The 15211-nt window shown below is 33.1% G+C and overlaps 1 protein-coding gene across 1 annotated transcript in view; it reads right to left on the reverse strand.

Moving 5' to 3' along the window:
* LOC127857500 (short-chain collagen C4-like) overlaps positions 1 to 14847 on the reverse strand; it is a 21485-nt gene extending 6638 nt beyond the window's left edge. Inside the window, exon 1 of the mRNA XM_052393897.1 lies at positions 14776 to 14847. Coding sequence (XP_052249857.1) covers positions 14776 to 14812 — 37 coding nt within the window. The 5' untranslated portion in view covers positions 14813 to 14847. The remainder of the gene's footprint in view (positions 1 to 14775) is intronic.
* Positions 14848 to 15211: the final 364 nt, after the last annotated feature.

The raw sequence follows: 15211 nt of genomic DNA on the forward strand, positions 1-15211 counted from the left end.
AAAACAAATCTGACTAAGTAACAACTGTCTTCTTTTTTTGTTAGCTGCTGAATGTATAGTGGTTTGCATTTTTGAAGGAGTCTCAACATTATCAGAATCTAACGTGTACTTTCTACAAGGCGTTATACACTCTGAACTTGCCATTTTGACGAGTAAAACAGATATATCATGCCACATATATAAAGAACCAATACATGTAAAATGTTTAATGATTTCCTATAATTACACCGAATTTGCTAAAAACAAACCATACGAACCTTTTTGATTATCTTGATGGTCAACGTACCAGTCTTGAATCAGCTTCGTACACGGTGAAAAACACTTCACATTTAAGCGCAAAGTCGGTATATTTCAATGTTGCCATATCTCTGAAGCAATAAAACTAAAGACCAATTAAGATAACTAACAACACCCCCAAAACATACCTATTATCACCATTATATGCCATTTTGCCACAGTTACTCAGCATGATACATTGATTTCAACAGTATCCCTTACGTCACAGAAATCGATTGTATAACGACTGCAGTAAAGTGGCTGGTTAACAGAGGGTCTTATGTCATTTTAAGGAAATATTCTGCAGAATGCCATTTTCGGAAATTTGTTGCCAGAATTTTTTATTTTGTCGCCGTTGGCGCCAATGGCGATTGACATTGGGAACCCTGGACTAGCCAATCAGAATGCATGGCTCTGCAGGAACCTTTTTTCAAGATTGCAGTTTGACACCATCAACACAATCGATTATTTATTATTATTACAGAATATTAACATTTGAAAAAAGCAACAAATATAAAGACCAAATGTTAATAATTATGTTTATAATGATTCATAGTCATATATTTATAAATATTTGATTTTGTGATGTGACAACTTAATGAAAATAACCCACGACTCAACAAGCATATACTGGAGCATACTTAGTTTGCAACATATATTCTTCGGTTACCTAATGCCGGTAAAAACCTTATTGTGGTGATATTTTTTTTACCAGAAATAGGTGTTGAAATTAATGAATGACCCAGGCACAATGTGTATTTTGTTGTATGGTACCGTGCCCTCGTATCAAGCGGTTCCTCATATAATTTTGAGTACATTAAGAAATATTTGCTGAGGATTCTCTAAAAATAAATACAATACATTTATAATATATACAGTCAAACATACCAAATTATTAACATAGTATTTAAATAAATAAGTCAAACGATTGCGCGTATGTAATAATAATGATGATACATACAGAAATACATTTACAATATAAGTACCAACAATATATTTACCGATATTAATTCTTCCATACACAAAATGCCACACTCTTAAAACAATTTAAACTTAACAGATATTTACGTAGAATAACAATGGATAAATGACGTCGGATGCGTATATATATATATATATTTCGCGCCAACGTATGACGTCGGATGCGCATATATATATATTTCGCGCCAACGTTATAATTAAATTTCCCGAACGGCGTTGACAGAAACATAAGAGCGTAGGTTCTTATAATATATAAATATATATATATATATATATATATATATATATATATATATATATATATATATATATATTACATGGAAGAAAATAGGTCAGCCTTTTTACGTTTATTGTTTATGAGGTTAGAATTCACCTTGATTTCTGCTTCCTGTGCAGAATTGGGACTTTGGAATCTTATTGTTTTGTACAAAAAAGCAGATATTTATCTTAAAAGATATAAACTAATTTTAAACATTGTAATGCACCGACTAACAAAATCTGAAGAGAATACACAAAAAATGTATTGAACCTCATGAATTATTTGTCTTTCACTCGTGAAATCGATGAAAACGTTTGAACGTTATTCCCTTGAAGCAATATAACATTAAGTCATAGACCAAAGAAACAATAATAGTTTGTGGTTCAATGGGTGATTTGCTGACTATGGTTTGCGGATCTATTCTGACTGCCATATGGGCCACAATCCAGAGCCCTTTTTGCAATAAAATTTTCAACCTGTCTATATTATAATATCAAAAAGATCTATATGTTGCATTGATAATATAGACTGATTTGGAATAAATTTATAGTTTCAGGAAAACCGGGGAAAGCCTTCAAAAGTTACCTACCATATCTGCGATAAGTGTCCATAACGCAGACATAATACTTGCCCAGAACACATGTCTTGAACTGTCTGTAAGAACATTGGCTCAAATAAGATCGAAATTTAACAACATGAAGTTCGGAAAATCAACATGATCTATTGTTGTACAGATGAACTTGTAACATGTTTTAAACTGTAGATGATGTTTGCCAATTTAAAAAATGTTGCCAAAGAATAATGTATACCAAACATTTAGTTTTTTCGATGATTATTCCAACGTACTTCTGAAAGTGTATTATTTAGTTTAGTTCAATTTGTAAAGAAATGCATGCAGACACATTCCATATTACCTATTTGTATTTTTGTATTTTCTAAGCTAGTTAATCTTTTCGAAGCTAGTCAAATTAAAAATGATAGTCTCCGTATCGATGGCATCAGCATCAGCATCTTTAACCAACTTGATAGTCTCCGTCTAAAAAACACCTCTCTAGCTCCACTTAAAAAAAATCCAATGAAATCAGTTCAACCACCAACAACACATCAGCCTTTATCTTCTGTTTAGTCATGATACATGCCAGGTCAATTTGTTTATGGATCTTGTACTGTTTTGTGTTCTGTGAAAATGTTACACTGTTATTATACGCCGAAATCAGTTCAACCACCAACAACACATCAGCCTTTATCTTCTGTTTAGTCATGATACATGCCAGGTCAATTTGTTTATGGATCTTGTACTGTTTTGTGTTCTGTGAAAATGTTACACTGTTTTTATACGCCTGTTTGAAAAACAGACGTATTATGCGACCACAACAACAGGCTGTGTCCAGCACTTTTTCCAGACTCTAATTCAAATAGAAATCATCCTATCAAACTTGGTCAGAAATTGTATCTGGATTATATCTAGGCCAAGTTTAAATATGGGTCTTGTCAGGTCAAAAACTAGCTCTGGTCACTTTGTGCATTTACAGCATTCAAGGTAATATTGCCAGACTTTAATTTAAATAATATTGATCCCATCTTTACTAATCTTGGTCAATAGTTGCATATTAATGATATCTAGGTCAAGCTCAAATATGGGTCATGTTGGGAAAAACATTGGTGAGCATTCAATGTGTTGTCCGGACTCTTATTCAAAACATGTTTTACTACTCTTCTCTAAACTTGGTCAGTAGTTGCATTAGGATGCTATCTAGGTTAAGTTCAAATATGGATCTTGTTTGGTAACACGCTTGGTCAGAGGGTCACTTTGTGCATTTTTATTCCCCTGCCGGTTTCTAGAGGGGTCTATAGTGTCTATCGATGTGTGTTTGTCCGTCCGTCCGTCTGTCTGTCCTAGGTGTTTTCCGGATGATAACTTGACTTATGAATGACTGATTTGTTTGAAAGTTGATCTTTAAGTAGCTTAGGAGAAGATCTGGTGTGGGATTGCATATGGGGTCAAAGGGTCCCATATCTAGGTCACTGTTACTAAAAATAGAAATTTGGTTTCCGGATGATACCTTTACTTAGGAAGTACGGATTTTTTAAAAGTTGGTCTGTAGGTAGCTTAGGGGAAGATCTGGTGTGGGATTGCATATGGGGTTAAAGCGTCAAATATCTCGGTCACTGTTACCAAAAATAGAAATTCGGTTTCCGGATGTTAACTTTACTTAGGAATGATAGATTTGTTTAAAAGTTGGTCTGTACGTAGCTTAGGGAAAGATCTGGTGTGGGATTGCATATAGGGTCAAGGGTTCAAATATCTAAGTCAATGTTACTAAAAATAGAAATTTGATTTCCGGATAATAACTTAACGTAACTTGGTGTGTGGGTATCACTTGCACCAGGTATATGAGGACCCGTATCTGTTCTTAAAACGATTAACTCTAACCGACGTTTTATTTTGAAATGCTAGAAACAAAACGTATGTCTCTTGATATCTTCGGGTTTAACATAAAGGATATAAAATGTGGTGGTTGATCGTTTAAAACTAGAGAAATGCAAAGCATCACTAATAATAATAATAATTATAATAATAATAATAATAATAATAATAATAATAATAATAATAAGAATAATAATAAAAATAATAATAATAAAATCTTTATTTAAAGATTGACTTGTTAAGAAATACATCAGATGAAATTATATAATATACAATTTCATATTTTTCTTATTTTCAGCAAGGTCCTCTAACACAATACAATTTACAACAAATACATCGTTTTTCATATTGAGGAATAAAAACAAAACATAAATAATCATATATGCATGCACATAAAAAATATCTTTCTATCGAGATTTCCTGATCTATATAGGTATACATAGCATTCAGACCGAAAATCTGTACGTATTATGTGACAGTGGGGTTTGAAACACTGTAATTTCTAGTAGGTCCCAATAAGTATGTTTAGGTCGAGAGTCGTTACAACATCAACAATAACGTTCGTCGTTACAACATCAACAATAACATTCATTTTGTGGAATGTTGTTATGTGCATATATGCCAGTTTGGATCCTCAACGGGTGTGCAGAAACTGACGCATATTTTAATATATAACCCACAAACGAGTTTAACAACTGACAGAAAATGTTTGTTTTATGTCAAAGTCGTAGTCAAAAATTTAAAAATTAACTGTCAACACATTACCCAGAGCATTTTGGTGCTGCAAGCATTTCGAGATGAAATGACGCACCTAAGAGACTGGTCCTTGCGTTTAAGGTTAAGTTATTGGTCACACGTGACAAGCTCGATAAGACCATGTGTCAAAATCAGGAACTACATGTAGCTTCCTATTTTACTCACAAAGTGTTTTTGTAAAACTAACACTTAAGATGCATGTTACACTAAATTGTGATTATAACTTTGTTGGATGGATTTTTTACCATATCATATATCTTCATCATAAGGGACATAAATTGTCTGAAGGAATGTTAGTCATAAGACACACGTCCCAACTTACCAGCAGTTACCCATCATCTCTTGTGTGAAGTTAAAGTAAAAGAAAGCAAATGAGATTTAATCTTACATATACATAAACACATAATTTACCAACGTATCTTTGCTGCATGACGCTTATGTATATTTGTAAAATAAGAAGAATCCAAAGCCACTCGCATTTTACCTTGATTTGGTTTCGAACGGTTTCAATGTACTCTATGGACTCTAGATAACAATATATTTCTTATTTAAAACGTCAAAAATGTATAGGCAAGACAAACTAGGGAACAGTTCTGTGATTATATGCCGTTTAATAACCTGCAGTGAGGATTAATAAGAAATCCCGTTTACTAAATGCGCATATTATTTCATTCATCCGGATCTATACTCTGACAACGTAATTTGACAGCACATACTTATTAAAAGTTTAATACCATATGTCTTTGCGAAATTTTTTAAATACAAATTATCATTTAAATAGAAAATGAGTACTGCTATGATTTGAACCTTGATAGGGAATTGCGTGAAGAGATCAATGCATTTTGTTTTTAAATATTTTGTATTCATCTTGTTGAAAAGAAAACTACTTGAAGTGCTCTAAATACGATGCGCATTGGCTTGAATACGCACATTTATTCGTAAAGATACACATTAACTTCGTGTATGCATTACGGAAGCAAAAATAACGTACAGATTGTCGGGTAAAAACTTGAATTACTGAAGCAAATGTACCCGAAAGCTATTAATGATAACATTGAACGTGGGAATCCAATTATTCATATTAATTGCTCCAAACTTCTAAAGAATGTATCATGTGGTAACTAACATATAACTATTTGGTGTCGATCAAGAAAGGCGTCATTATACCATATTATATTATATATGTTTAACCCCAATTGGACAGGGTTGTTACTCATTTTAAAGTTCCTTATCGAGAACGCCGTAGAGTTGATGGCCGAATGTATGCATTGTACCATCAAGACATTACTTGCTAGGTACTCAAGTATTAAATAATAAAAAACTTGAACCCCTTGTTCTGTTTTTTCCAAACATCTCTCGAAAGTAAGTAATCGTTCTAGTGGTTTGACGTGTTTGATTAAGAATTTTGTTTCCTGCTTCAGATAAAATTATTCAAAAGTTGCCGTGTGTTAGTTGTTATTGAAGTTTTCGCACTGGGTTTAAAGTTCTTCATCGTGTGAATGTCTGCAAAATGCTCATCAAAACCTTCCTGTTTTGGGTGTTGTTAAATCCTTATCAAAATACATAATTTCCCTGTGGTTGTTAGTGTAATGTGATAACTCAAGTAATTATAACTTCCTTAAATGTTTATGCTTTACATAGCTGTCAAAGTGGCACACGACATTATTAATTGCAAGAGATAATAAGTAATACATGGAACAGAACACCAAACAGCAGAATATATATTTTGAATTAAGCATATATAGCGTATCACTAAGTATTTGTACACATAAAACACACAGTAACATGAGCATGTATGTTATTACACATATACAGTTTTAAACAGTGAGATACCATATAGCCAAATTATTAACAGATATGAAAAAAAATAAGTGGGAGGGACATTATTTATTTGCTTTCATGTGTGTTCATAGTATGTAAATCAGTCATTCGACTAAGCGTGCCGCCTATTTCGAACGCCATTATCTTTGTTTTATTTACATAAACCGATAATTGCCAATTACTGAAATACTTATCCGATTTATCGAAGTGTAAATGCAATTCTTCTGTCGGTTCGCTTAGTATGGCGCTGTCATACGCACATATATTACGGGAGGTTAATAACGGATCAAGCGGTTAATAAGAGAAAATCATATGTTGTATTTCATTTTATACGTCATTTACAAAGTGGCTGAACATGATCGGTAATGTTAACTCCCTTTTAAACAACATTACGCTCTCGAAATAAATGTGAATGGGTATTTAGATGTCGGAAGCATGGCCGGAAATAAATATACATTGACCGCCGGATGTGTAGGTCTTTACTATTGATATATTCTCGAATAAGTTTGCACAACAGTCAACTAGGTTTAATCATGTCAAAGCATGTAATGTAATTGAAGAATGCAACATATACCATCTATTTAAACAGTTCTGGATGACACTGTGTAACATACACATAGCGACAGTTGTTCTGTGATTTACGTTAAACTCAAATAGTTCATCGGCCACTTAATAAAATTATTGAGGCCAGAGTTGAACCGGTTCATTTAAAACGCATTTGAATATCTAACCGAGGCAACTTCTTATCGCGTTTCCCATGTGTTTATTTTATTTGTTGGCCGATGGTTGTTTTGGAAGATGATCACACAATCATACCATTGTCGCGGAAATTTAACAGTGGCGTAACGACATGTACACACCTTCGATGAAAAGCTTATTTGATAAATAGTCAAACCCTTATGTATTGATTCTATTAAGAAACTGTTTAGCTTTCCAAACATCCGTTTGCGCTATGTGAGCTTTGAGTTCATCGTGCATGTGTCAATAATCGCACGATTAAACCTCAGAATGTGACAAAATAGACTTAACATCTTTATTTATGCAGTTCTTCGAAGGTTATGAGATTATTGTTTTAATGATTTAACAAGTTTGTAATCGCAACACTCGCATCTGGATTGTGTCTATGACGCTAGAGGATTTCCCATAAGTCAGGTGGAGTTTGTGTTTTAACCACATGCATCTTGAAGCAACTGTTTATTTTTACATATACATTATTTGTAGTCCTTTTCTGTTCGTTTCATTAATGCAAATTACTATGGGGTTATAAAACACGTATATGTTCAATCGCCTCTATAAACATACATCGATTTGCTTTACACTCGTTGGAGAGGAATACCCACACAAACCTATTGACGCTTAAAGAACTGATATGTAATTGTCAAATAACGTGTCTAACTTTAGTTGCCTCACCGTCAATTACCACAAAAATATTAAATACGTGTAGATTTACTCTTAAACTCTCATCGTCATTGATTTACAGGCTTAAAGTAAAATCAATATTTATAATTAACGAATATTTCGCTAAATATTACGTTAAATAAAGTTAAGCCATTAAAAAACAGAATTCCTTATAGCAATAGCCACAATTTCAACGCTAGATGTGTTATGGTAACCTTTGTTAACAAAAAAACACTAACACTGTACATGAACATGTATTAAATATATATTCGCACAAAAAAACACAAGAAAAAAGGGCATTTTTTATCTTGTTAAATTTTTGTTACCAGACCACATCTAGCGTTGCAATTTGACTATTACTATAAGAATATTGATTTTGTATGTGTTATTTTTTAAATATTGTACGATATATTCATTGATTTTGAGTGTTTATGAGCTTTTAATAAATGTTACATTGATAAATTTGTTTGCCATTCAGATATTTGTTTTTGAATTTAAAGAAGACATCAGGATTCTCCAATACAGAGCCCAAACAAATGGTGGAAACCACTTTTGATTGGCAGGATTTTTAGTACGTAAAATAATGGAGTATCATTATCCAATTATTAACGATACCATAAAAGTACATAGTTACACTTCACACCGTATTACGCGTCACGTCGATGGCAGAATGTTCCGTCGATGACAGATAGCTTTACTCGATCGCGTAAACAGGTGGGTTACACATTCGTTCGATATAATTATATAAAGCAAGTAAGGCCACAATCGTTGCTACGAACATATTGACCATTGACTGAGGACGCCACCAGGTAATTTTGGACTCGTAGTTCAAGTTTTTAAAGAAATGTGAACGAGTTAAAAGTGACAGTTTCCGAAAAATCATGAAAAATGACTGATGTTTGTTGAAAATATCTCAAATTTGAAATAAATGACATGATTTCGTGTTATACACATACGCATTTATCTCTTAGGGATACGTAAGCCAAATATCCGCCCTTTGAGTTGTTTAATGAACATGTTACAGGCGTCCAAACTGACCCCGTCGAATAAAAATTGGTGCCGTAGTTGGCAGATATGTACTTTAAATGATGCCGCTGATGGCAGAAACGCTGTAATACATGCTAACTTAGATGACAGATTGTCAAAATAACTATTTCGTTTATTTTTCTCTTCTTTTTGTACTTTTATACACAATTGAGAAGCGAAACTGTCCTTTGTAATATATTCTCAAGAAAAGAAGGTTATGTATGCTGTAGCAGTATGAATATTCTGTTCAATAAACTTGATTGTGATACCTATATAATATATATAACGAGGCTATAATATAATTAGGGTGTTTTTTGTAGAAAACCGTCACCATGAAGAGGTTCAGGTGTTATTACTGTGACTCTTGAGTTTGATGTCAACAAAGACACTGTACACCACCTCATAGAACACCACGAATCTTAACCATTAAGTACAGGGAGCTGGAACTGAATGAGAAAACGGGTCGTCACGGCTACTGAACAAAGGATTATGACCATATGTTAAAAATATATGTGACCATACATCACAGTGGCATACACTGTATTTGATATTTATTATAATGATGCGGTATGAACTTTAAATGTTTACTAGTGCCTTATTTATCATTACAAGTGTCTGTGTTGAATCATGATTTCGTATATACGCAATTAATCCAAATGGCCATGTTCGTCGACATAATAATGTTTACCTCTTTTAAGATTTTCAGAACAATCTTTATAAGATTTTTTGAGTTTTAAGAAATCTTTTTGTTTATTATCAAATGTTTAATTGTTTTTCATTGTTAATGTTCTTTTGAAGCTAGTCACACTGTTTTTAAACTCCGACAAGTCATATTAGTATACCAGTAAGTCCTGTAGGTCCGTGCATTATAACCATTACAATTGTTAAGTGAAAACAAAACAAAACACATAAACTGATTTAAAATTTAATGATTACAATTGTATTTCTAAGATGATAATTATCTAATATTGCTTTTATTGAACAAGTACGTTTAAAAATATAAATACAAGTCAAACGTATTATGATGGAGATGGTAAGTCATCTAGAGGTTTTGTTTTGTATGTTTTACTTGTAACTTATACGTATGATTGATTATGTTATTTTTTTGCATCGGGCGTTTCTTGTTAAGTCTTCTGGAAAGCCAGCGATAGAGGTTAAACTAAAAGTTTTGGACTCGAAAACACGCTGATACAAATTAAAAAATTCTCAATTTATCTATATCGGTGGGTTTCCAGATGACTAAAGACGAGACGCTCAATGCAACGTATAGTAAAATAATTCGTTGAAGTAACAATTTAGATTTACAATCTAATCCTCTCTCACATTATACGTTTTCACAGACATGCCATTCTAACACAAACAACGATGTCTCTTACAACATAAACGTAATTTTATATCTCAGAATTTTAAAGTCGCAGTATACGTTATATAGGAAAAATGACGAACCCGATAGTGTATGATATGTAACAATAATGTTAAACTGTCCATATTCGACGTTTGTTTTGAGAATAATGTAACACAGTTGTAGCAGGGAGATTGCAGATTTTATGTTTTTGTTTACATGTTTTACTGTTACAGTTCTAAATTAAGTTTTATCAGATGAATTGTGATGTGTTGTTGAATATCTTTAAAACCTTTGCGGATATGGGCTAAAATCTTGGATTCATCGCATGCATGAAATTGTCTCACGCCCCTTTGTCCATGTGCAAGTTGATCTGGAGCCGATATCTGTCCTTTCTTTCGTTTCTGCTTCTTGCGATTTCTTTCTGTAGTGTCAAAGAAGTGGTCTCTGAAAATTTAAATAAGCTTTTCTATATAACAGGTATGGACAGTTACATGATAGCGATACATAGTTTATATTTTAATATCACTAAATATGATTCCAACTATCATTAAATATACATGTACTTATGCATTGTCATTGTTACATATCTTAGAACATATTAAGACGGAACATTCTGCCGGATAAATATCGTAATCCTTTGTTCAGTAGCCTTGACGACACGTTTTCTCATTCAGTTCCAGCTCCCTGTACTTAATGGTTAAAGATTCGTGGTGTTCTATGAGGTTGTGTACAGTGTCTTTGTGGACATCAAACTCAGAGTCACAGTAATAACACCTGAACCTCTTCATGGTGACGGTTTTCTACAAAAAAAAACCCTCATTATATTATATTATAGCATCATTATATATTATATAGGTATCATAATCAATTTTATTGAACATAATATTCATACACTTACTGCATACATAACCTTCTTTTCTTAAGAATATGTTACAAAGGACAGTTTCGCTTCTCAATTGTGTGTAAAAGTACAAAAAGAAGAGAGAAATAAATAAAATAGTTATTTTGACAATCTGTCATCTACGTTAGCATTTTCTACAGCGTTTCTGCCATCAGCGGCATCATTTAAAATACATATCTGCCAACTACGGCACCAATATTTTTTCGACGGGGTCAGTTTGGACGCCTGTAACATGTTCATTAAACAACTCAAAGGGCGGATATTTGGCTTACGTATCCTTAAGGGATAAATGCGTAAGTATATAACACGAAATCAAGTCATTTATTACAAACTTCAGATATTTTGAACAAAAAGCAGTCATGTTCAACGATTTTTCGGAAACTGTCACTTTTAACTCGTTCACATTTCTTTAAAAACTTGAACTACGAGTCCAAAATTACCTGGTGGCGTCCTCAGTCAATGGACAATATGTTCGTAGCAACGATTTTGGCCTTACTTGCTTTATATAATTATATCGAACGAATTTGTAACCTACCTATTTACGCGGTCGAGTAAAGCTATCTGTCATCGACGGAACATTCTGCCATCGACGTGACGCGTAATACGGTGTGCACTTGCTGCTCTATAAACCATTTAACATACAATTTAATTTCATTTTTTTTAAATTGCAATACACAAAAGTCGTCTTAATAATGATTTCAAAATCGTTTAAATATTTAATCTAAGATTATGAAAAAGAGTTTGATCAAACAGGAATGCTTACGGCTTTAAAACGTTTCAGTTCGCTATAACGAGTTTAATCATTATTTTTTGAACATACTACACACGACAGTTCACGTCCCTGTACATATGGTGGGCAAGGGAGAGAACCACATTGTGTTTCTATTAGATATAAGATGTGTTGGTCGTCGTTCTTTGCCCCATTTGGAACAAAACTCATGCTGGATATCCACACAGATGTGGTTATGTAGGCCAGCATGTACATAGGAAATAGCTATAAGATACCCACTGTATTGAAGAGACCATCCTTTGTAACAATCAGCTCTAGCTGGTTACAATAAAACTAAACTTTTATCCGTCAAGCAAACTACACCAGGAATTTCCTGGTTATCAACGTTATAAGGGAATACTTTGCTGGGTTCATTTATGTTGATCTCAGTGCCGTAGATACGACCTCTCGGGCCGTCATCATTTCGATCTGTATAGTTAGCCCATGTAGGGTCATCAGGTCGACAGATAGAGTCACTACCGCTATCAGCTTCGTTGTATTTATTTTCGGCGGTGTATCCTGGTAAAACATATCACTCAGATATTATTGACACATACAATCATGTTATTTTTAAGTAACTTCGCACGATATAATATTGACATTTGCTGAATTTGATTAACATAGAAGAATTGTCTAGGATGATTCATATATTTTTTTAATATTTTGGTCCAATCGGGTTTCAAAAGGTGGGCAAGAGTACAAGTACAAGTGGACACATGTACAAGTATTGCACACGTATTTTTATGATAAAAAGTCGACATACATTTCAAGTATACAAAACGTGTGTGTACATGTATACAATAAGAAATGCATATTTAAGTACCGTGATGTAAATTCGAAAACTATACAAGAACTTCAAGTATTGTTAAATTATGACGTTTAATGGCCTTCGTTCGTTGACTACATGGTCCTTTGTTAGTTACTTTTATTACATTACGGTAAGCAATGCGTCACCAAAAACACTAGAATGGCGAACAAGATTCTTACAAATCAGGACGGATGTTTGGTCAGCATCATCTAAGTATTTTGGATGAACAGCTTCAGTCAAAACCTACACCGAATTAAAAACTGCACAACCCACATAAGAGGTACGTACTGTAAAGAAGGCTATACACTCAATTTGTCGATCAAATGAAACAGTTCATATTATTTTTTTACCCACCAATTTAAAGGTCGTTATATCTTCATTCATAGTTTAGTTTTAGGTCGAGGTAAGTTTATGTTTTGAAGTGGTAATTAAAACATACACAACGAAAACGTCGGTTTCTTTCTTTATTATTTAAACATTTCGAGAAATACTTGTTCGAAACGACCAGAAAGTATTTTTTGTCCTTTAACTTACGATTGGAATTTAATACTGCAAAACCCACATAAAGGGTACGAACTGTAAAGAAGGCCATACACTCAATTTGTGGATCCAATGAAACAGTTCATATTATTTTTTTACCCACCAATAAAGGTCGTTATATCTTCATTCATTGTTTAGTTTTAGGTCGAGGTAAGTTTATGTTTTGAAGTGGTAATTAAAACATACACAACGAAAACGTCGGTTTCTTTCTTTATTATTTAAACATTTCGAGATAAATAATTGTTCGAAACGACCAGAAAGTATTATTTGTCCTTTAACTTACGATTTGAATTGAGAAATTCTCGATAGTTGCAGTTAAGCATGGAATATGAATACTGGCATTATTCTACTTTTCCAAGACGAAGCTTAACAGAAAAGAATTATAATCGATGTATGCAACACTTAAATTGTATTAGATTCAAATCCAGTACTTAACGTATTTAGTCATCATTCGATTACAGTCTTTCATACAACAGAACTACTGAAATAAGTAGATAAGATCAACGTACAAAATGTTGGGTTGATATAATAGACCCATTTACATAGGATGTTAAATTCTTTAACATTTAATGTGACAAAAAAGTACATGACTCTTGTTTACAATGGCTTATGTAAATAGTATTTGAAATGGCAATGGTTTGGTGTACAGATGAAATAACAGGCGACTAAAACACTACAGGACACCAAAGCTGTTGAATCTGGGCAGACATTTCTTCACCATCGCGTAAATGTTAATACTGACTTTTCTAAAATAAATAAATAAATACATACATACATAAATAACCAATTTAGCTATACTATGTTATTGATGCGCTCGGGTGATTATATGAGACACATAAATAATTTCCACTTGTAGCTCATGTCATGGGTATTTTTCCATAAAATATAAAACATGCTGCTTTAAAATGAAAACTTGTATATAATGTTTTAGAGGAGCACACTTTCCGATAATTAAGGAGTCAGGTGGGATCTAGATGCATGTGCTTATATCGTGTCTTCGCTGATGGTGCATTGGCTACACCATTTAAATGATATTTGGAACAATATTTGTGTAACTTTCGTCCATAAATGTAACACGAACGCCACAAATGCAAACAGCGACTTTTTTCGTGTAGGAATGGTCGCTTGTGCATTTTATTAATGTAGTGAAGGCAACAAACGTTATACACGTAAGTCTTTACGAATCAACTGGCAGAGATTACTTTTGAATCGAAATTAGGCGGTCGCTTGTGTGGGGGCATACACAAGTCATTAAAAAGATACAGTTTCAATTCATAATAGCTAATGTTGCAGATCATTTACACGTGGTTGATCACATTATGTTCTAAATGTGTGATATTACACATTACCGGAAATCACACTCATTAGTATCAATATTGCTCTGTAAAACAATGCCTTCAAGACATTTGTATAACAATACAACTATAAAGTATCTTGATAAAACGTTTACAGTTTACAATATCTTACCTGTCTTTAATAACGTTGTAATAGTTTTCTGTTGCATTTCAGCCGTTTCACGGAGCCGTTAAATTTCCTGCTCTATTTCACTTTGTGTTCTCTCTATTTGTGAAATTTGACTTATCGTTTTGTACTCGTAGTCCCATCTTGAAAAACATGGTGGCTCACCATGTTTAGCAAGGCAATTCAGATACTGAATGCACACTATTAACAAAAATTGGAGTAATTTCCTATTTTAATCATTTTATTTTACAATAAATAAAGTCGGAAGAACTAGTATGCTTTTTATAAATATGATAACTGATGTCGAAGTGTTTTCTTGGCGGTCTTATTTAGAACAAGTCGAGAGTTTCCAATTGAAAGAAGTGTATTTTTCCTCCCTATTAATGTATATAAGAATATTTTGTCGTTGCAATATAATCGTTGCACTCGAGATACATTGCCA

The sequence above is a fragment of the Dreissena polymorpha genome, chromosome 14 (assembly GCF_020536995.1).
Source record: "Dreissena polymorpha isolate Duluth1 chromosome 14, UMN_Dpol_1.0, whole genome shotgun sequence".
NCBI classification, from domain to species: Eukaryota; Metazoa; Mollusca; class Bivalvia; order Myida; family Dreissenidae; genus Dreissena; species Dreissena polymorpha.